The sequence below is a fragment of the Gastrolobium bilobum genome, unplaced genomic scaffold (genome assembly GCF_033153095.1).
Source record: "Gastrolobium bilobum isolate Gb01-03AN ecotype WA unplaced genomic scaffold, APGP_CSIRO_Gbil_v1 utg33134, whole genome shotgun sequence".
Lineage (NCBI taxonomy): Eukaryota > Viridiplantae > Streptophyta > Magnoliopsida > Fabales > Fabaceae > Gastrolobium > Gastrolobium bilobum.
Window position 1 is genome coordinate 1 of NW_026896225.1, and position 21,049 is coordinate 21,049.

General features: G+C 36.0%; 3 protein-coding genes across 3 annotated transcripts; 2 read left to right on the forward strand and 1 right to left on the reverse strand.

The window, feature by feature from the left end:
• The first annotated feature begins 12 nt into the window (after positions 1 to 12).
• LOC133298332 (uncharacterized) lies at positions 13 to 3,505 on the forward strand. Its single transcript, XM_061497598.1, has 5 exons — positions 13 to 777; positions 938 to 1,090; positions 1,644 to 2,839; positions 3,130 to 3,211; positions 3,362 to 3,505. The coding sequence occupies exons 1-5, from the start codon at positions 13 to 15 to the stop codon at positions 3,503 to 3,505; spliced, it is 2,340 nt and encodes a 779-aa protein (XP_061353582.1).
• A 9,428-nt stretch (positions 3,506 to 12,933) lies between these two features.
• On the forward strand, positions 12,934 to 15,886 carry LOC133298345 (uncharacterized). The gene is made up of 6 exons (XM_061497612.1): positions 12,934 to 13,144; positions 13,238 to 13,320; positions 13,433 to 13,519; positions 14,150 to 14,298; positions 14,510 to 14,641; positions 15,506 to 15,886. The coding sequence occupies exons 1-6, from the start codon at positions 13,006 to 13,008 to the stop codon at positions 15,693 to 15,695; spliced, it is 780 nt and encodes a 259-aa protein (XP_061353596.1). The 5' UTR covers positions 12,934 to 13,005; the 3' UTR covers positions 15,696 to 15,886.
• Positions 15,887 to 16,728: 842 nt separating this feature from the next.
• On the reverse strand, positions 16,729 to 20,802 carry LOC133298333 (uncharacterized). Its single transcript, XM_061497599.1, has 8 exons — positions 20,435 to 20,802; positions 19,955 to 19,988; positions 19,613 to 19,834; positions 18,698 to 18,787; positions 17,470 to 17,535; positions 17,237 to 17,328; positions 17,107 to 17,154; positions 16,729 to 16,846 (listed from the first exon to the last, which is right to left on the reverse strand). The coding sequence occupies exons 1-8, from the start codon at positions 20,800 to 20,802 to the stop codon at positions 16,729 to 16,731; spliced, it is 1,038 nt and encodes a 345-aa protein (XP_061353583.1).
• Between the last annotated feature and the right edge of the window lie 247 nt (positions 20,803 to 21,049).

Sequence of the window (21,049 nt, forward strand, 5' to 3'; positions counted from 1 at the left end):
CCTCCTCCACCTATGTATGATACAGAAACAGAGAGTGAAGAGGAGTGCAAGGGGAAGGGTAAAGCTGTCGGAAAAAAAAAGCAAAAAAGGAAGAAAAAAAAGCAGGTTGAAGAGTTGGCAGGGGAAAATACAATGGAAGAGGATGAGAAGTCAATGTCGTTCGAGGAGGGTGGGTATGGGTATAACTCTGAAGAGTTGAACACGTCTCCTTCAAGTGGTGCTGAAGAGGATGAAAAGGTTGTCAATCCAAAATTTAATGTGCATGAGGAGTTTGGTCATGTGCACTTAGAGGTAGGAATGGAGTTTGTGAGTCTTCAATTATTTAAAAATGATGTCAAAGACTACAATATTGATCTAGGAAGACAATTCAAGTGGCTGAAGAATGACAAAGTGAGGGCCCGAGCAAAGTGTAGTAATGATGAATGTGATTGGACGATTTACTGTTCGTGGAACAACAAAATGAAAGCTTTCCAAATCAAGACTTTTAATAACATACACACTTGTTGCAGACTTTTTAGAAACAAGAGGGCAAGTAGGGATTGGGTTGCAAAGAAGTTAGAAAAAAGGCTAATGACACAGCCGAACATGACAAAGGCAGAGGCCTACGACCACATGAAAGAGGAGTACAAAGTTCATGTCCATTTGAAGAAAGTGACCAAAGCACTTCAGAAAGACAAGGCCAAAATAGAAGGGTGTGAAAAAGAACAGTACGCAAAATTGAGAGACTACTTAGGTGAGCTATTAAGAAGCAATCCAGGGTCTACATGTCAAATGCAAGTGATCCCACAACCTGATCCGAACTCATCTCCCATATTTTCTAAGTTGTACATTTGTCTGGATGCATGCAAGAAAAGGTTCAAAGCTGGCTGCAGGCCCTTAATTGGTTTGGATGGATGTTTCTTGATAGGATATTATGGAGGTCAATTGTTAAGTGCAGTTGGGGAGGATGCCAACAAAAGTTTCTGTCATTGCATATGCAATTGTTGACAGTGAAACAAAAGAGAACTGGAAGTGGTTTTTAACCCTGTTACAGGAAGACATTGGCCCTCACGCAGTGTTTGGATGGAATTTTATTTCTGACCAACAGAAGGTGTGTTAAGCTTGTTTCATTTCAACTTGCTTTAGTATTCAGCCACATATTTGTTGAATGATTTTTTTTCTGTGTGTTACCTGCTTATTAGTTATTGGTTTTTTTGCATTTTTTTTTTGGTACATTGCCAAATGGTATCCCCATTCAACCTTCTCCGGGCACCATGCCCTCGGGGTACGACCCGTGTGGGCTAGCCCCTCATTGTAACAGTGGGTGCACTAAGCTTCGCAATTAGTTATTCCCCAACCGAAGATTTTTTTTTTGCAAAGATTTTCCAAGAAACTGCTTGAGGCAGGGTTTGATTACATAAACTGCATTTTTTACTGCATTGCTGATGTTAAGTGCATTGCTGATGTTAAGTGCATTTCTGATGTTAAGTGCATTGCTGTTAATGTCAGGGACCAATTAGTCCCCCGTGCAATTTGTCAGGGACCATAACGACCCTCGAGGGAAATTGCCAGGGACCTAATTGATCCTTGTCTATTTAAGTCAGCAACACTTTGTGGCAATCTATATATGTTTTTGTGATACCTTTTTTTGTGTCTGTGTGTAGGGGCTGATTCCAGCACTGCAAGAGGTGATGCCTGGTGCATATCATCGTTTTTGTGTGCAGCACGTTTGGAAGAATTTCATAAAGCAATGGAAAGATAAGGCAATTCGAGCCATGGTTTGGGAGTGTTCAAGATGCACCACTGTCCCCCAGTTCCAGCAATGCATGGCACGGTTGAAAGTAAAGAATGAGGCTGCATGGAAGTACTTGGATGGCATCCAGCCCTCAAGTTGGGTGAAAGCTTATTTCCGCCACTGGCCGAAATGTGATAATATCATAAACAACATGGCAGAGGTATGGAATGCCAAGATCGTTGGATATAGGTCAAAATCGATTATCACTCTATTGGAGGAACTGAGATGCTACATTATGAGGAGGATGGCTGCACATCAGAGGGTGTTAGGTACTGTTCGGGGTAAAATAGCTTCTGCTCAGCAATTGAAACTGGATCAGTTAAAGGTTCTTAGCAATTCATGGACACCCACTTGGACTGGAAATCTGCAGCAAGATATGTATGAGGTCAGTGGGAAAGGTGATAGAGTTGGAGTCAATTTAACAACACATACATGCGCATGCAATGTATGGCAGTTGACTGGACTGCCTTGTGAGCATGCTATAGCAGCAATTTGTCACAAAAACGAGCCAGCCGAGAACTATGTCCATCAATGGCTTACAGTTGATGCATTGCATGCCACATATGAGCACACCTTAAACCCAGTGAACTCGGACAAGTATTGGCCTGCATCTGATGAACCCAAACCTCTTCCACCAAAACTGAAAAGGCCAATTGGGCGACCCAAGAAACACAGGAAGAAGGACCCAACTGAAGACCAAGGGAGCATGACAAAGAAAGTTAAAAGGACATATGAAGCCAAGTGTAGTAAGTGTGGTCAGATTGGACACTATGGCAAGAGTTGTAAGGGGCCACCAGCTTCCAAAACAGACAAGAGCCAAGCAAGACCACAATCTGTGAGGATTGGCACAGACTCAGTAAATGAAATCCTATTAAGTCAAGGAGGCCCGTCAGAAATTGGTAGTTCTCAGGCACAACAAGTCAACTTGAGAGGATGCAGCCCACCTCCTTCAAATCCAGAAGAAGCAAATGCAGTGTTGACTGAAGAGACAATGAAGGCAGCCAGCACTGGCACACGAAGCAGATTTATGCACTTCATGACAACACCTGATTTCATGCCACCAAGGCGATCCTCAAGAAAATGAGCTGCTGATGAAGAAGAACAAGGGAGTAGTGCATGAGCCAACTGAAAATGAGTGGATATAATGCCCTTTTTTTGTACATTCTGGCCATTTTTTTTGGAGGCCTTTTACAGATATAATGTAATCATTTGATGCATGGCCAGGATTGTATTTATAGGCCTCACTTGGAATTTCTATCAGTTGGCTTTTATTTGTAATGCACTACTGGTTTCTAGTTCTAGGAAGACAATTATGTGTAACTGGTTATATTCTGGACATGCATGTTATGTGGCAGGGTTGATGAATGTGATAATTTCATGTCCATTTTATGTTTTTATCATTTAGCTGCCATATTTTTTGGTTACTGGTTTGTGCAGGTTTGTGCTGGCCATATTTTCTGGTTACTGGTTGATGAATGTTGCAAGTTGCCCAAGATTGCAGCTATTATGTGGCAGGGTTGATGCATGTCATAAGTTCATGTCCATTTTATGTTTTTTAACTGAGTTAGCTTGTTGTTGGTCATTTAGCTGCCATATTTGCATTCTAGTGCAGGTTTGTGCTGTGTTACTGATGAAACAGATCATGTCCAATTTTCTGGATGCAGGGACCAATTAGGACCCCAACAATCATTGTCAGGGACCAATTTGGACCCCTACATACTGGATTTCTGATGTCATGCACTTCTATTTTGTTTATCTGGACTGCATTCAAAAGCATATAAGTCAGGGACAGCAAGTGTATCTGATGTAATGCACTACTGTTTTTTAAAATGAGTGCTGCAATTTGTTGATTTGGACATCAACAACTCATGTCCTATAATTCTGGAATCAGGGATCAATAAGTGCCCCATGTACTTTGTCAGGGACCAAAACGACCCTCGAGTAACATTGCCAGGGACCTAAATGGTCCTCGTGTTTTGCAATCAGTAACAAAATATGCATAACAGTATGCAACTTCTGTATCAACAATGTCATGAGTTATGTGTCTATATCAGTAGCAATCTATATCTGTTTGTGATACAATGTAGTAATCTTTTATCCTTCAATCGATGCCTAACTATGCAATAGTCCATACTAAAAGAAGCTTAGCATCCAGTACAGCATTTGACCAAGGCACAAATATATAATGCCATAATATATTAAGGAATCCATTCAAGGCTTTTTTATAATAGGCCATATGATAATACACACAAACAGATTTGAACTAACACATAATTTGTATAATAACAGGAAGGAGTACTCATTACAATTCACTGAAGGAAAAATACATTTGGGTCACTTGTTTTCACTTTTACCACACTAACAACAAACATACAGATCATGATCACACCAACACAAGCACCTAAGACCCTAGCTGACCTATCAACTGTCCTAATTTTTTTGTCCATCCTATCTAACTCCTCCACCATCTTCAGGTATACATCATTTAGTTTTCTTTCCTGCTGATGAAGCTTCATTCCTTGCTCAGTAATCTTCACATCTTGCTCTCTCATCATCATCTCCACATACTTCAACTTGAAGTTCATTTCAACAACATCCAACTCCACAGTGTGAATTCTTGCTTCTTCCAGTTCCATGGGTTCATTACACATGTCATCTACCCATCTAAAAAATTCACAATAGGGCTTCTTCTCCTAAAAAAAATAAACACCATGGTTAGCAAGTTTTCCAACTCAATAAAGGGGCAGATTACAAATTCGTACCTTGAAGTTAGGACACCCAAGGAAAGCCTTGTTTGGGTTCCTCTCAGTTTTGGAGGTATAGACAATACTTTGTCTCCCACATTTGCACCTCCAACCAGTGGTCCTTGCCATTGTTCTTCCCCCCATTGATTTACTCCCACTTGACCCCCCATGCCAGAAGAAACACTCATCTTCTCCCACGCCCAGAAATCCGGTTGATGGCTTAATGTCTTTCGTCGAGTTTCAATCATCAAAGTGCAAACATTCTGGGGGCGTTTTGCTGTTTACAGATTTGCTCATCAATTTGGGGGATGGAGTTTCCGGTTTAGGGTTCGAATGAAGGCATTTGGGTTTTTTTCAATTTTAGGGTTCATTATTTGGGTTTTATCAATTAATTGGATTCAAGTAAAACGACGTCGTGCTTTCCATGGGTGTCCACCGTCGTCGTCCAGCTTTCCACCGTGGAGTCCGCGTCAGCAGATAACGTGCCACATGGGCACCGTTAGTTTGACCGTGATGGAGGAGTTGACAAAAGGACTAATGTGGCCCTTTTTTCATAACTTTAGGGACCAATTTGGTACTTTTATATTGTCAGGGACTAAAATGGATTTTGCTAATATTGCTAGGGACCAAAAAGGGTGTTTACTCTTAATTGAATTCTTGTCCATTGTCTCAGTCACTTAGCCATTTTGTATGACATCACTGCATACGCCACTAAACTCTAGATAATATTCATCCTCTTCATTATTATTATTAGGGGTCTTTGGTAAAGGATATATATATTTTTATTAGGTAAATATATTTATTAAGAATATGGTTAGAAAATGAGTTTGGTAGGAAAATAGAAAAATAAAAAAATAAAAAAAGTTTGGTTGATCGAAATATTACCAGAAAAATTGAGTTAAATTTTGTGAGTTTGTATTTGGTTGAAGTAAAAATATTGATGAAAAAATAGAATGAGATGACAAAAATAACCTTGTAATTAAATTTTGTGCAGAAATGTACTCTAATAAGAAGGATAATATTATCACTTTGCATGTCCACTTCCCCCATTTATCCAGTTTTATTTTGAAATACCACATTACACGTGGTAAACTTGCACAATGTCCTTCTTTGCCTTTTTCACACAAATCATGATTTCTAGACAACATCGTTTGATGAGAAAAATCTTAAAATATTTGTACCAAATGAGGACAACATTGAAATCCAATGAAGAATGCTAGGTATATTTTGAGAAAATCTGAAACAAACAGAAATGTTACTCCATTACTATTAATAATATGTTAAGGTATAACTTCAAAGTAAACGTTGTTTAAGTAAACGTTGTTTTCTCTCTTCCCAACGTGTCATTGGGTATAAATATGAAATACATAAAGATTGACCGGAAGTTCACGATCCAAATGACCAATTTGAACCTATCAACGCATACGACAAAATTTTAATCCATTCTTGTGGGACGAGTAAAATAAGATCATAATATTGTACCAAAAAATAATAATAATAATAATAAACCTGTCTAGCACTAAAGTCAGGATACGAAAAATATCGGCACGGACACGTTCGGACACGCGTTCGACACACAGTCAACATTTGGGATCACGCGGTCAACTCTCTGACACGTTTCGACACGTTTTCCGACATGCAGTCAACTTTTTTGGACACACGGTCAACACTCAGACACGCTAGGACATGCTCAGACACGCTAGGACACGTTTTTTTTAATCTTAATTTTATTTTATTAACTAAATATAAAAAAATATTTTATAAATTAATTTTTTTCTATTATGAAATTTGACATGAAAAATTAACAAGTACGAAAAATTATTTATATTTATATTTATGTTATGAAATTTAAATATCTGATTAGTTATATGACTTATTATAGACTCTTATATGTATTAAATATAAATTATATTATATATATTAAATTTTTTATTTAATATCAAAACGTGTCCCAACGTGTCGAAATATGACATTTTTTAAATTAACGTTCGGCGTGTCGTATCGTGTCGTGTCCCGTGTTAGTGTCCGCACATCATAGCTGTCTAGTTTACTTTCACGAATACATTTTTGGTTAATATTTTTCTCAAGTTACATATGAGATAAATATTTTTTTATACTCACATAATCAAATTAATAATTAAGCTATTATTTTATTTTTTCTTTCTCTTGATGAGCCCCACAATTGTATATGAGTGTTGGAAAATATTACTCTCTTATGCAACTTGAGAAAAATATTATCCTTCATTTTTAATAAAAGAAGCAATATTTGAATTGAACAATTTTTTTATATATATTTTCAAGTAAACCATGAACTGTTACTCTAGGATAATATAATATCATTTTCTTTATCTCTTGGAAGTGAGAAAGTCAGAATTGCATACAGGAAGTAGGGAAATTTCTATTACGCGTATATTTTACTTTCAAAAGGAAGTTTTATTTTACTTTGATTCATATATTTTAAAGTTATTTTCATCTAAATTCATTTTTTTTACTTCTTTTGGACCAGTGTTTTAAAATTTGACTCAGACCGTTGAGTCGACCCAGCTTTCAAATCGGTTAAACACTCGAACTGGTTGACCGAATCGATCCAAAATCGGGTTCAACCGGTGTTGAACCGATTTTATGTTAAATTGTGTAAAATACATACTTTTTACAAGAAATAGAATTCTGACTTAAGTCCCATTGTTTGAGGATCAGAAGGCTTACTACTAGACCACTTTTATTTGTTGGACATAATGTTCATAATTTAATACTTATTATATTATTTTGAAATTCGATTAAACATAGTTGAACTCGGTTGAACCACTAATTCAATACATCGACCGAGTCGATGATCGGTTCGAGTTTTAAAATATTATTTTGGACACATGTACGATGCTACTGCTACACTAAAAAAGTGTTCAGGAAGTAGATTGAAGATTTGAGGCCTGAATCAGGTATTGTTTTCCCAAATCAAATAAAGAAACCGAAGAAGTTTTGGAACCAGGCATTAATAGCCAAAGCTTAGTTGGAGCATCTTTAGTGTATAAGTTTTGGAAGAAATTAATAGCCAAAGCTTGGAGGGAAGTAGGGTTATTAATCCAAATACCTTGGTTGTCTTTGAGGCACTTAATTTTATTTCTTCGTTTCTGATTATAATGGACGTGTAGAAGAATTTAGAGTTCCTGTCACAAAAAATAAGTCAGTTACTTCTCGCCCTTTAGAACCAAGTGAGCTCTTCCTTGATGTAAATAGAGTTGAGCTGCTATCAAAGCTCTTTGTGAAGCCTTTCAAGGGTATTATCCAGTCTTCTCTCTAGCTCTTCCTCAATGCCTTTAAGTCTAGCTTGGATCTTCCTCTTTTGCTTGAGATGATCAGTGAAGGTGGCGTAATGCCAATCTGAAGCCTTATGTTGGAATAAAGATTTTGTAGCAACCCAATCATCATTCCTCTCCCAGCTGGTTTTAACTAATTGCTCAAAATCCTCTTGAGTTAACCAAGCTTCAAGGAATTTAAACTGTTTGTCTCCATCTCTAACCATCCACTCAGGTTGTTCTCCAAGGATAATTGGTCTATGATAAGATCTATTGAGGAAATGATGAGTAACTAATCTGTCCAGGTGAAAACAGGCCCATAAAAATCAAGATCAGCCAAACCACACTCTTCCAAGCAGTCTTGGAATTCTTATATATAGTTCCAAGTAGCTTCACTACTTCCTTTTTTCTCCTAATGGCTGAGGTAGGTGTAAGAACCTGCACCGTTAATTAAGAAAATTAATTAATTAATTATACAAAATTAGGAAATGATTTCATAATTGACCTAATAATTATTAAGAGGCTTTAATAATTATGATAAGTGATTAATAATGCTGAAAGTCGCTTTTCGGAAGAAAAGTGCAGATACCGGTTCTGCTAGTCGGTATAAATGCGTACCGAAAAAGTATCCCGAAAAATTAATGTAAATTCATGATAATTACTAGAATAATATATAGGACTTGTAAAACGAGTTTCAAGTTCAAATAATGAGAACTGGTGCCAGAAAATGATACTGGCTATGAAAAGCGCGTACCAAAAAGGTGCTCCGAAAATTATTATAAAAATATGATAATTCTTGTAAGATTGTGTAGGTTAAGAATCCAAAGTTTGGGATTAAAATGCTAAGTGTAGCAATTAAAGTTAATACTGTGTGTTTTATTGTTAAACCGATATAAATACTCTTCTTAATGGCACACAACCCTAGAAAATAGACTTTGAGCGTGAGTTCTTTGTGGTGGCTGACCAGAAATGCTCTCCTTGACCTTCTTCACAATTTCTTGAGCAAGTATTTACCTTTGATGCTTGTTTCATCATTCTAAACACATGGTGAGGGTCAGAGTTAGCCTTGGGGACTGTATTGTTGGTCGTTTTCTGAGTTAGAGGGGCTGTGTGAGGGAGCTTTGGTGCTGACTTGGTGGTTTTGGGTTGAGAGAAGCCTTGTCATGGCACTTGGAGGTCCAAGTGGTGGCCTTTGGTGTTAAAGAACCAACATTTGTGGTGCTATTTTCATGCACATCTTTGAGTCAGACTTGAGGGGTTGTGTTAGAGCTCCAAGAGCATCTCCATTCTCTGTTTTGAGCTTGTGGTATGATCATCACACTTTAACTTGAGTTCTTTTGCTTAAAAATGGAACCTTGATGCATGTAAAGGTTAAAAGATGATAACTTAAAGTTGGGTAATGTCAAACACACCTAGAAATGCATGTTCAGGCTTCTGTAATCGGTAAAAATGGAACCATTGAAGGATATCTTCGCGAAATGCAGAAACTGCATTCTGTCGCGAAATATCCAGATATTTTCCCGTGAAATATCCGGATATGGATATCCGGATATCCGGATATTGGATATCCGGATATTGACAATAAGATATCCGGATATTGGATATCCGGATATTGTCAGTGAGATATCCGGATATTGTATTGTATATCCGGATATGTCCCCGAGGAATATCCGGATATTCTGGGATTTCGTAGAACAATAGCTGTGCTGTGTGTACAGTAGGCTATTGGGGGTTTGTGGACCTTAGATTGATGAAGTTGAACTTCTGTTTTAATTGAACTAAGTCAGAATCATGTGATTAAGGGCTTATGGCTTGTGTGAAGCCTTAAGACGTAAAACGTAACGAGAAGGCGTGGTCTTAATATTATATGCTTGTGGTGCATGTTTATTGTTTTATTATTGGTCCTTATCAGATTGTGATCTGCTGTGTGTTGGACTTGAGCCGTGTGGACTCTTGGCATTGGATAGTGAGCTTGCAAGGTAAGTTTTTGTGTCCTCGATTTAGCCATGTTGTGGTTCCTCCATGTCCCATGGGGGTATGGTTATATGCATGCTGTATTACATGCTTTTGATGTTTTGAAAATGTTGTTGAGCTGTTATTGCTAGTGCCTTTATGATATGCATGTGGTGTTCCACCTATACGGTAAGCCTGAGTATGTGGTACATACAAGATGGTGAGGCTGTGGGTGAGGTGCAAGCGGTGTTCCTTGTACTACATGTAGGTATAGACGTATTCCTGCATTTCTCTGGCCAGTAGAATAGTGATAAACACACATGACATGAATATCTGTTGCACTGCATAGTTTTGGAACTGGTATTGATATAAATGCTTTTAGAATTGACTCTGGTTCTTCCACACTAATCATCTCAAAATGAGATCCCTTTATTTTTGTATTGTCATTACTTTGATTGTCTTTCGTTGGCTTCAAAGAAGTAGACACAGAGTTGCGGTTCTGGTCCAAGTACTCTCTGGGTTTTTTACCTTTGTTATTTCTCTGGACAATCATCTAGCTGCCTCGGTTTTGCACTTCTGAATCTTTCAAAATCTTTTCTAAGCTCTCTTTCTTTTGAATCATCGGATTATCCAGTTGAGTAACCTCTAGGTGGAGGTGTTGGCTGCATTTCTAGGACAATGATCATGTTTGAGGCCGTATTCACCACAGTTAAAACAAATGAGGTGTAAACCCTCATATGCCACATGAAAGATTCTATCTGCAAATCTGAATTTAGCTAGCAAACCTTTTTTTAAATCAACCTCAACACACACTCTAGCAAATTTAGCTCTCTCAGTAAATTCTTCTATCCCTGAGTTTCCTAATCTGATAGAGTATCTATCAATCTTGATAATTCTACCAAAAAGATTACCTATATTCTTAAGGTGTTTCGATTTGTAGAGCTCGAGGGTCAAACCTGGTATGTGTATCCACACCGCTAGTTTACTGTCGTCATGAGGGTTGAACATGGGGCACCATTTTTGCACAGTGACGTAATGGTCCGCTACAATCCAGGGTATTTCCTCTAGCACATGCTTGTAGTCTTGCTCATCCCATAGCCTTATCAGATAGAAATCATTCTCCAAATCTATAAATTCGTACGCTCCTTTAAGACTCCACATCTTCTGTAGATGATTTATGAGGAAACACATGCTTATTCTCTTCCCTAAGAGTTTGAAGATCAGAGTTTTCCTCCATTCCTTGCAATCTTCCTTGTGCTTTCTGAATGGTATATGGGGCAGAAGGGATCACCTTTGAAGTTTTCAGATCTTCCTTTCTATGGCTTCCTCAAAAGCGTCCTTTTTCTTTTGTTGGGTGAGCTAGTCTTCTTCATCATTCTCAACATATACCCCTCCTCCTTTCAAGTTGTTGTTCACAAGGGATTCTTTGTAAGAGATGACCTTCCTAATCTCCCCTTCTGTTTCAATGGCCTCTGGATGACAGAGGGTCTCTGAGTTAGCCTCCAAATCACCAATCAAGATCTCATTTTCTTTCGATTCACCTTGGTCTCCCATTTGCATATGGTCGTCCATGACTTCATCTTGTATAACAGGCCCTTTAGGTTTCTTCGTGCTTCTGTTAAGGTTATCTTCTTCTTCCTTGGAGGCTGGCCTGGTCTCCCCCATTAGTGAAAAGAGATGAAAAAAAAACCCTAGCAGAGAAAGTTTTCGAGCGCGTGAGATTCACTTTTGACCTTGATTTTATGTATTATTTTCCTTTCAGCTCTATGTATATATCCTAGACACATTGTCGCTGGAAAGCCAGAACCACTGCTCCTCCACCATGCCTATGCTTGTCAAAACCCACCCTACCTCTGCCATGGGGATCGACCTCAGGAAACTCGCTAGCATATACGAAATGTATGTGAATATAAGATAATTTGATTTTGAACATTAGAAGCCTTGATAAAGTGAATTATGTGTTACGTATGTATAAATGTATGTGTGTGTTCGAATCTCTTCAGTACTACCTTTGGGAGGGGTTTAAAGCCTTAATCCTGAACCAGACCCGAAAATCGGATTAGTTGCGAAGCAATGAACTGTTTGAAATATTTCAAAAAAAAAAAAAGTGAATTCTGTACATGCACAAATCACAATAATAGCGAATTCACAAGGCTTGGATAAATGCTTCATTAAGAATTAAGACAAACTAAATACCATTTTTAATGCTTATAGTGTAAAAAATGATAAAATATAATTCACAACTAAAATTGTATTTAATTAATTCTACAACATTTTAACTAAAACATATAACAACGAATTTGAGGTTTCCAAAAAAAAAGAACAACGAAATTGACAAATAATACATATTGTTTAAAACAAATAATACAAGCTAATATAAATAATATACATTAATTAACACAGCTAATAGATTTTACTTAATATATTTTAATTTACACAAACTATTCGAACAAGTAACATCTATTAACACCAATAATAATATTATTGAAGCCAAAAAATTTTGTACATTAACTAAGCTAAATAATATATTTCAAACAAAAAAAATTACTATATTTTTACACCCTACACTTTAACATTTATTTACATGCAATTTCAAACAATTGAAAATTAAAGCTTTAGAAAAAAATTAACACGGCGAATAAGTTAATATGTTTTAAAGGTGATACGAGACTGGAAAAGAGTGGGGGTGGTTGCCCAGAATAATGTGGCCTTAATTCTTATAGACAATAAGATAACGTGCATAAAAAAATAAATAAAAAATAAAAATTGTCGTAAATGTTGAGGCTGTATTTATCATATATTTTTAAAAAATTAATCATTGATTTTTGTTAATCAATAGTAATTAATTATTATAAATTAATAATTAATTAATAAATTATAAGAAATTATAAACATAAATAAGTTGAAACTCCTTTTTAATTTATAAAAAAAAAAAAAACTCCTTTTTAAATTGTTTTTATAAAGAAAGAAAACGTAAATAAGGTCACTGTTCCTCCGCACTCCGGATTAGTCCCATAGCCGGCTCAAAGAGTCGAAGCTCGTGGGGATACCGGAGGAGCCAACTCATCTCAAAGAGATAATTAGGGTTGTTAACTCCAAAAAAGAAAACCGAAGGAAAAGGCAGAAAACGGTGCCGTTTTGGAATCTGATTTGAAAAGTCCCTAGTTCTAAACAAGGGCAGATCTATAGATCGAAACGAAACCTTGGTTCGTAGTGTCTCTCTCGGCGCTTCACTGAGCCGATGGAAGAATTGGAGCAATGGAAGCAACAAATTGGTGAGTGGTGGCGTGTGGCTTTGGACCATCTTCGTCATGTTCCCCCAATTCAGCTCTACGCTGCTGCAGCTACCCTCCTTTTCACCACCATTCTGCTCCTTTCATGTCAGTGCTTAACTTAACTTACCATACCATTTTCCTTCTTATTTATTCTTTGATGTATATTAATTGATTTTTCCCTCTGTTTTGTTGTTGCAGTTCGCTTGTTGAAGCGCGCAAAGTCTAATACCATTCTATTAACTGGCCTTAGTGGTGCTGGCAAAACTGTTCTCTTCTATCAGGTTAACCTCTCATGCTTGTAAATGCAGTTATAACGGTCTTTAATTACGGTTGCAACGGCCTAACGGCCAATTGTTGTGTGGTGAGATACTTATATTATGCATTTTGTCACAGCTTAGGGATGGCTCTATCCATCAGGGTACTGTTACGTCAATGGAACCTAATGAGGACACTTTTGTTCTTCATTCTGAAACAACTCAGGTTACATCTCGGCTTCTTGCACTCAAATACATGCGTCGATTAACATGTTTTTGCACTATGAAGCACCGACACTTTAAAAAAACCCTGACGTGTCGTGTCCGACACTTCCCAACACTCCGACACACTCCCTGACACTCCAACATGCATTATAGAAATTCAAAAAAAAAAGTTTCAAAAGTTGCGTTGCGTTGAGTTTTTAGTTCCAACTATTAGATTCGTTGGATTATGATTACCATTTTATTGAGTTTAATATAAATATTTGGGATATCTTATGTTTCTTTGCAAAATTGATGAATATTATAAGTTTGGTTTCATTTTTTGTAAAATTATTGAATATTAAATATAATAGACACTACATAAATTAAAAATAATATTTAATATCAAAACGTGTCATAACGTGTCAAAATCTATAATTTTTTAGAATTAACGTGTCGGAGTGTCATGTCGTGTCGTATCACGTTTCTCGTGTCAGTATCGGTGCTACATAGTTTTTGCATGTGTTAAAAATTGTGTTCTTAATTGAATAAGCCTAGATTGGGTTTTTTGTCAAGTTAGTTGAGATTGTGTCTATGTCCTTGTTTGTTAATTGTGGAACTAGAACAAATATTGTCTCTTGTGTTTGCTTGACAGAATCGCAAGATAAATCCTGTTCATGTTGTTGATGTTCCGGGACATTCTCGTCTGCGGCCCAAACTTGATGAATACTTGCCTCAAGCTGCTGGCATAGTTTTTGTTGTTGATGCTTTGGATTTCTTACCAAATTGCCGTGCTGCTTCTGAGTAATTCCTTCTGTCCCCAAAGTGCCTTGTTAAATTGTGTTTATATGTTTTTTTTCATTTTTTGTTCCCCTCCATCTTTGAATGAAGTAATTCGTAAGCAATTGGAAGCAAGCATTAATTAACTGCCCTAGTCCTGAGGAAGAAGTGGTGTCAGTAGTGCAGCACACACAAGGGTTATTTATTACACTTGCTAATTTGCTTTTCTTAACAGGTATCTATATGATATATTGACCAAGGGAAGTGTTGTGAAGAAGAAGATTCCGTTGCTTATTCTATGCAACAAAACAGACAAAGTCACTGCTCATTCCAAGGAGTTTATCCGCAGACAGATGGAGAAGGAAATGTATTGCTTCAAAACTCAGTCTTTTATCTCCACCCATTTGATTGTTCATCAAGTACTTTTTTTTTTTTTTTTATAATTATTCATCAACCCAACTCCCTATACCTCACAATGCTGTAATAGCTTAATTTCTGATTGCAAAGTGCCTATCAATTCTACTGACAGCTATAGGACTAGTGATGCTCTGTTAGTCCATATTGGGCACTTGCCAATAAGAGCAAAAAATGTATGGCTAAGATGAGAATGTTAAGGTAAATGAGTCGACATATGAAATGAGGTTAGATTAGGATCAAATGTATTAATGAGAATGTTGGAGTAGCACCTATTGAGGAATATATGATAGAAACTTGTTTGAGGTGCTTTGTTTATGTGAGAAGACCAAAAGAGGCCCAATGTGACAAGTGGAACAAATGGAATGGATTTTGGTGAAGAGGGGTACAAGAAGACAAAAAATCAAAAATAAAACTTCAGGATAAATTTTTGAAAAGGAACTTACTCTAAATGGATTTATTGACAATTTGGTTTCTGATAGCCCTATGGTAACAATGTTTGACGCATGTAACCAGCCTCACCTTGACGGATAAGGCTTGGTTGTTGTCGTATTGTGTGTGTAATACCTTTGCATAACATTCATATGTTCATTCTGTTATTGTTGCTTGAGACTTGAGTCCCATTCAAGAAGTACTTTACAGTTTCTATTATTTATTCTAGTCCTTGTAGCTTCTTCCTCATAATTATTTGTCTTTACACTGTAAATCAACTTATTGGTTTGTTAATCACTTAAAAATATATGTATTATTCAATCTATGTCAGTCTTATTCTTTTCACCTTGCAACACTGTTCTTGACTCTTGTTATCCTTTTACAGAGACAAATTACGGGCATCAAGAAGTGCAATATCTGCAGCTGACATTGCAAACGAGTTCACCCTTGGGGTACCTGGAGAACCATTTTCTTTTACCCAGTGCTATAACAAAGTTACATCTGCAGATGCTTCTGGTCTAACTGGGGAGATATCTCAGTTGGAACAGTTTATCAGAGAATATGTGAAGCCATAGCTGGATATTATGTAGTAAAAAGTAGGGATCACCATGTTGGGATAATTGAAGTTCTAGATAATTGGAAGTCCTGGTAGATGATTGGACTATATTGATTTAACTAAATGCTTAGGTACTTGGAAAAATGATTTACTTTATTAGTTCTTTTACTTTCCCCATTAGTCCATTTACCCTCTTCTATCTCTTCTATTTGTTTTCTGATCTATTTGGCAGCCCTTTTCCTTTTATTCACTTTCATTTTTGCAGTGCTGATTTTGAATCACTTTGGCCATAATCTACGTAATTTACAAGTTATCTTACTAGCAAGAAATAGCGTTAAAATATACTTTGCCCAATGAAGCAAGCATCTTGCCGCTGCTCATCATGTGATTAATCGGTGCCTAAAACCCTGATGAGGAGGCCACATGTAAAGGTCCTCTCTCCCTAATGTGTAAGAAATGAATAATACCAGCATGTTCTTTGCCCCAGCAATTGATGTTGGTAATTAGCATAAATGTTGGTTTTCGCATCTTGATTTTGGGTGCGTAACTTTGACTGTTCGAAGTTCTAACCTTTGATTTGATGTGATTTTATTGCTTTCTCATATTACTAAAAAGTGATCCAACTAAGGTATTTATTCTACACATTTCTTTATGGTTAATTTCTCCTGAGTTCCGTTTATTCTTTCTTTTGGTAATGTACTTGCTATTAGAGTATTGAAGATCTGCTCTTAGTGTTTGAGAATGAAATGATGATAGATGTCTTTATTGCATTGCGAGTTAGACTTCATTGGTAGACCAATTTATCAATATTACCTCGTTTCTTTTAATAATGCATTCTTCATAAGATATACTAGATTGGTAGAGTTGGAAGAGTTGAGGACATACTAGTCCTCATTGCATTGCGATTTAGCGAGCAGTGTTTTTTTTTTTTTTTTGGTGGTTGTGGTCGGAAGAGATATAACAGCTGGTATTATCTAAATCTAATCTTCAAAATGCTTTTGCTAAGCAAAAAGGTAGCTCTCATTCAACCATGAATATAATAGAATGTGTTATCAACGTACAGAACGGGAAGACCCAGGAAACGATGTTGATAACAAGTAGTTCTTCAGCCTCACTATTAAAATAAAGATGCCGTAGGATGGAAAATGCATAAGAGCCACAGCCAAGTACCTGAAAGTCCAATTGGTCAACAGATATGTAAGATCATTTGAACACTAGACTTAATTTACTAAGATTAATTTCATATCCAATTGCTGCGTTCAGTACACAGTAACAGATAAACATGCAATGTTAGAGGATAATGGTTACTTGTTTGCAAGTTTATTAAAAATTTGTCATATTTGAAAACTGTGACCAGAATCTCAACCAAAATTTTGAAGCAATTAGAAGACAATCATTACAGAATGGTGACAAAGAATTTGAGAACATACCATAAGGGTGCATATGGGGATGACAAGTCAAGGAAAGGATAAGGCCACCTGTAACAATGGTTATTAAATTATAAGAGAGAGCACACTCTTGTGTAAAAAAAAAATCAAAACAAGGGATACACGTATTTACCAAATTGAAACACAAACATGGATGATCCACTGAACAATAACAAATATTGATGTCCACAAGACAAAATATGCAAACCGGAAAATTGGAAATCTCTGCATGTATTGAGAATATATAGTTATGAAGTTGAAGTTTTGAACTAGAAGCATTGCCAAAAAAAAATAAAAAAAAATAAAAAATAAAAAACTTGATGATTAAAAAAATAAAATATAAACCATACCAAAACCCAAACTCACCATGCAATTCAATGATGTGTCACCGAGGAGGAAAACAGCATTAATGGTGTGCATACAAAAAACGAACTGCCAAATGAGAAGTGCAAATATTTTAAGATGAAAGAAAGGCATCTCATGGGTAGCAAAAGACCAAACCTATTAAGAGCTAAAATTTAACATTATATAAATTTATAAACCCATTCACTTTTCTTCAGCCTCATTTGCATTATAGTAATTAAGGCATTTCAAACAACAGGCACCCATTAACCACATATTTCATTTGGTAGTTGATGTTTACCAGCAAGCTCAAAAAATATGCTTTGCTGTTGATTACATTTTCCAGTTGAATATTAAGTAAATGAAACAAAGAATTAGTTAAAATAAAAATTCAATAAAAAAGAGAAAATTTTGAGTACTGTTTTCTCAAATTTAAGGAAAAAATGATGCAGTTTCTTTCAAGGATATTGGAAGACAAACCCTATTGTAACAGTGATATTTAATGCAAATCTCAAATTGCTTTATTTTTCTACAAATATAAAACTAGGTGGATGAGCCAAACACTCTCCAAAATTTGTATGATATCTATATATTAACTATTAAGTATAACTATGCAAGCTTGGGCTTGCAACTAAGGCCCATTTAAGAGGTTATATGTCTTTATTCTTAAAGTGAGACGAATATTAATACCCAAAAAAAAGTGAGATGAATATTATCTCATTACACTTAAATCTCACGAATATGACTCTCTCTTATTATTGAAAAAATTTCTCCACCTATAAATATCCTTCGTTACTATTGAGGGAATAAATTTTTTATGCTACTATTGCACCAAAAATTCAGTACATCTCACTAATAGAAACATTACATGTCAATTAAAATTCTCTTTTCTCTTTCAAATTCTCTTTCTCCTCTGACATGTAATGCTTCCATTGATGAGATGCACTGAATCTAGGTGCAACAGATGTACCAAAGATTTATTCATATTGAGGCACCTTTTACATATTTACTCAATTTGTTATTACTCTGCCAGAATACAGCCACAAGAATCACCATGCCCAACTCGTTCCCCTTATTCTTAGCCTACACCTGAGATCCACTCAGGATGACTCTCTCCTTGAACTTAGGTTTATATCTCTACCTCATTATATCATTGGCAAAGAGGAATAGATCATAAGCTATCACACAAACAATTCAACTTCCCAAGCAAAAGTATAAATGAGGGACCAAGGACAATGTTTATTATACTTACAAAATCCAGATTGTAATCTTTGGATGTCAGAAATGGATAAATGATGAACCAGAATACAAAGTCAGTGAGTACTACAGCACCTGCACAAGTCTACATATTTAAAAGAAAATGAAAAAAAAATGAAAAAATAAATAAATTATCAATAGATTGCCTCCTGAGTTTGATGAAACACACCTAGATTATCAAAAATTAGAAAAGGTGAAAAATGAATATTACAGCATAAAAAGATATCTTAAAATCGATAAATTCTTTTGTAGACCATGTATACATAAGTTGTCTTGTCTACACAAGTATTTTTCCTTTAAAACACATGGCTGTAACAGAGACATATCACAGGATTTTGCAAACTAGTGATGGAGTGCCTAAAGAACTTTCTAACCATTTGTTCAAGCTGAACATTTGACAACCATGGATTGCCTAAAACACTTTCTATTTCAAATATCTTTCTCTCAGCTTCAAGGCAACACTCTTCAACCATATCCAATTTCCTTTTACAAAATTGAAAAATATAAAGAACCATTCAACCCAATACCTCTCACGCCTTTGGGCTTAAAGCGTGGATATTATACAGGTTCAATTTTTGGTTTACCTTTTGTGCTTTTATTTTAATTTCACTAGAAAGTGGGGGTGGTAGGAATCGAGCTTGTAACCTTGTGGTCACTTAAGTTCTGATACTGTGTAAAGAACTATTTTAACCCAAAACCTTAAGGTATTGGGTGAGGGTTTTTTTAATGGTTTATATGATTCCCTAACAAAAAAATTTGTTACATGACCTGACTAAACAATATTTATGTTCAAGGAGAACTAGTAATTTTGTCAAAGATAAATGAGAACTTGGACACCATATTAGTTAAAATAACAATATCTTGCAGGAAAAAAAAAAACTACACCAATTAAACCATTAAATAGAATCACCTGAAAAATTATTTGAAAAATGTAACCCCATACACCAGCAATTTTCCGAGCATGAGATTCCTGATCTGGACTCTTGGGCATGTTAGGCATATCTAAAGCTCCATCATGAGTGGAAACCACATAAGTGCCTAGTTCTGCGTCTAAAGATGCACGATTAACTGTGCCACTCCCAAATTTATTGTGTATAAGGAAACATCCATATAAAGAGAAAGATGATCCAAGCTGAAAGTGAAATTTAGAGCACAAGTCACTTAACATTATTTTCAAATAAAAGATATATTGCATTTTCATGCCAAATTTTTTTACTACAATATAACAAGAGTCAGAAATGTGAAGTGTTACCCCAAAGTATATGGTGAGCAAAATAAAGGTCCATCTGCACAACACACAATAATACAATCAGAATATTTATAAACAAAAGAACTGGCTAAAAAAGCAGCATTTCATTGCAACAATTAATAATTTGAATACCCCTCATGTATTGAATACCCCAATAAATAAAAAATAACATAATAAGCGCTTTCACTGTTATTGTTAATAAACTCTTTCCATTGTTGACATACGAGTCCTGCCTAGTATAAAGAAACTGTTCTTCAAAAATCCTAAAACTGTATCTAAATAATTATATAACAAAGTCTATAGTTTAATAATTGAGGTGGTAATGAAACAACTAGTGAAACTTAAACATATAAAGAAATAGTGTGGAGCCTTGGACAATTTTTTGTTATTTCAAGAAAAAGAATGTGTATACATTGTTCAATCCATATCATTGAAGAGTTGCATATAAGACTAGATTATACTCATATGCTTAATGTAGCTTACTGAGTGTAGAAGTAAAATATGCCGCCTCCATCAGCAGCCCCATTGGCGATGATCAAAGCCAAAAGCACAAGAAAAGAAATTATTCTATAAATAAGCAGCCAGGAAGGATCAATTCCTCTAAGACATGTATTCCATGCTTCATCTTCATATACCAATTCAACAGCTTCTCTCTGATTTTCTCCCCTCTCAGGTGTTGGTTTATTCAACCCTTCATGCTTCCATATTAAAAAAGATGCTATAGCCATGGAGGCTATGATCCATATTGCACAGATGAAGAACCTCCAATTCAGCCAATAACTTGGGGTAGTAGTATCTGATGTCATTGTGGGTTGCCAAGTATGGCCCGAGGACCCTGTTAAGAAGCTCATAGTTATATATGTTTGCTTCAGTAATTATATGTTGCTGGTGTGTTTCTTAAAACTCTATGGCTATGCACATTGGTGGGAGCCTCGTGCATTGGATTACCCTTTTCAATGATTATTAGTCTAACAGCACCTAAAACTCTTAGTTCCAACAACAATGGAATGGAAAGAAACTTCAAAAATTCAGCACAAACATCAGAAAGGACACTGAAATCCCAAATGCATAAAAAACTAACAAACCCAGGATTGTGAC

Excerpts from the sequence above, each read along its gene's own strand:
- LOC133298333 (XM_061497599.1), bottom strand. The coding sequence starts at position 20,802 with ATGAGCTTCTTAACAGGGTCCTCGGGCCATACTTGGCAACCCACAATG. Across the intron at positions 17,155-17,236 it reads CATGTTTGTGTTTCAATTTG|GTGGCCTTATCCTTTCCTTG; the intron begins GTAAATACGTGT and ends CCATTGTTACAG. Across the intron at positions 16,847-17,106 it reads TCCCCATATGCACCCTTATG|GTACTTGGCTGTGGCTCTTA; the intron begins GTATGTTCTCAA and ends TTGGACTTTCAG.
- LOC133298332 (XM_061497598.1), top strand. The coding sequence starts at position 13 with ATGTATGATACAGAAACAGAGAGTGAAGAGGAGTGCAAGGGGAAGGGT. Across the intron at positions 778-937 it reads GGTCTACATGTCAAATGCAA|TTGGGGAGGATGCCAACAAA; the intron begins GTGATCCCACAA and ends TGTTAAGTGCAG. Across the intron at positions 2,840-3,129 it reads CCTGATTTCATGCCACCAAG|GGTTGATGAATGTGATAATT; the intron begins GCGATCCTCAAG and ends GTTATGTGGCAG.
- LOC133298345 (XM_061497612.1), top strand. The coding sequence starts at position 13,006 with ATGGAAGAATTGGAGCAATGGAAGCAACAAATTGGTGAGTGGTGGCGT. Across the intron at positions 13,145-13,237 it reads CACCATTCTGCTCCTTTCAT|TTCGCTTGTTGAAGCGCGCA; the intron begins GTCAGTGCTTAA and ends TTGTTGTTGCAG. Across the intron at positions 14,642-15,505 it reads AGACAGATGGAGAAGGAAAT|AGACAAATTACGGGCATCAA; the intron begins GTATTGCTTCAA and ends ATCCTTTTACAG.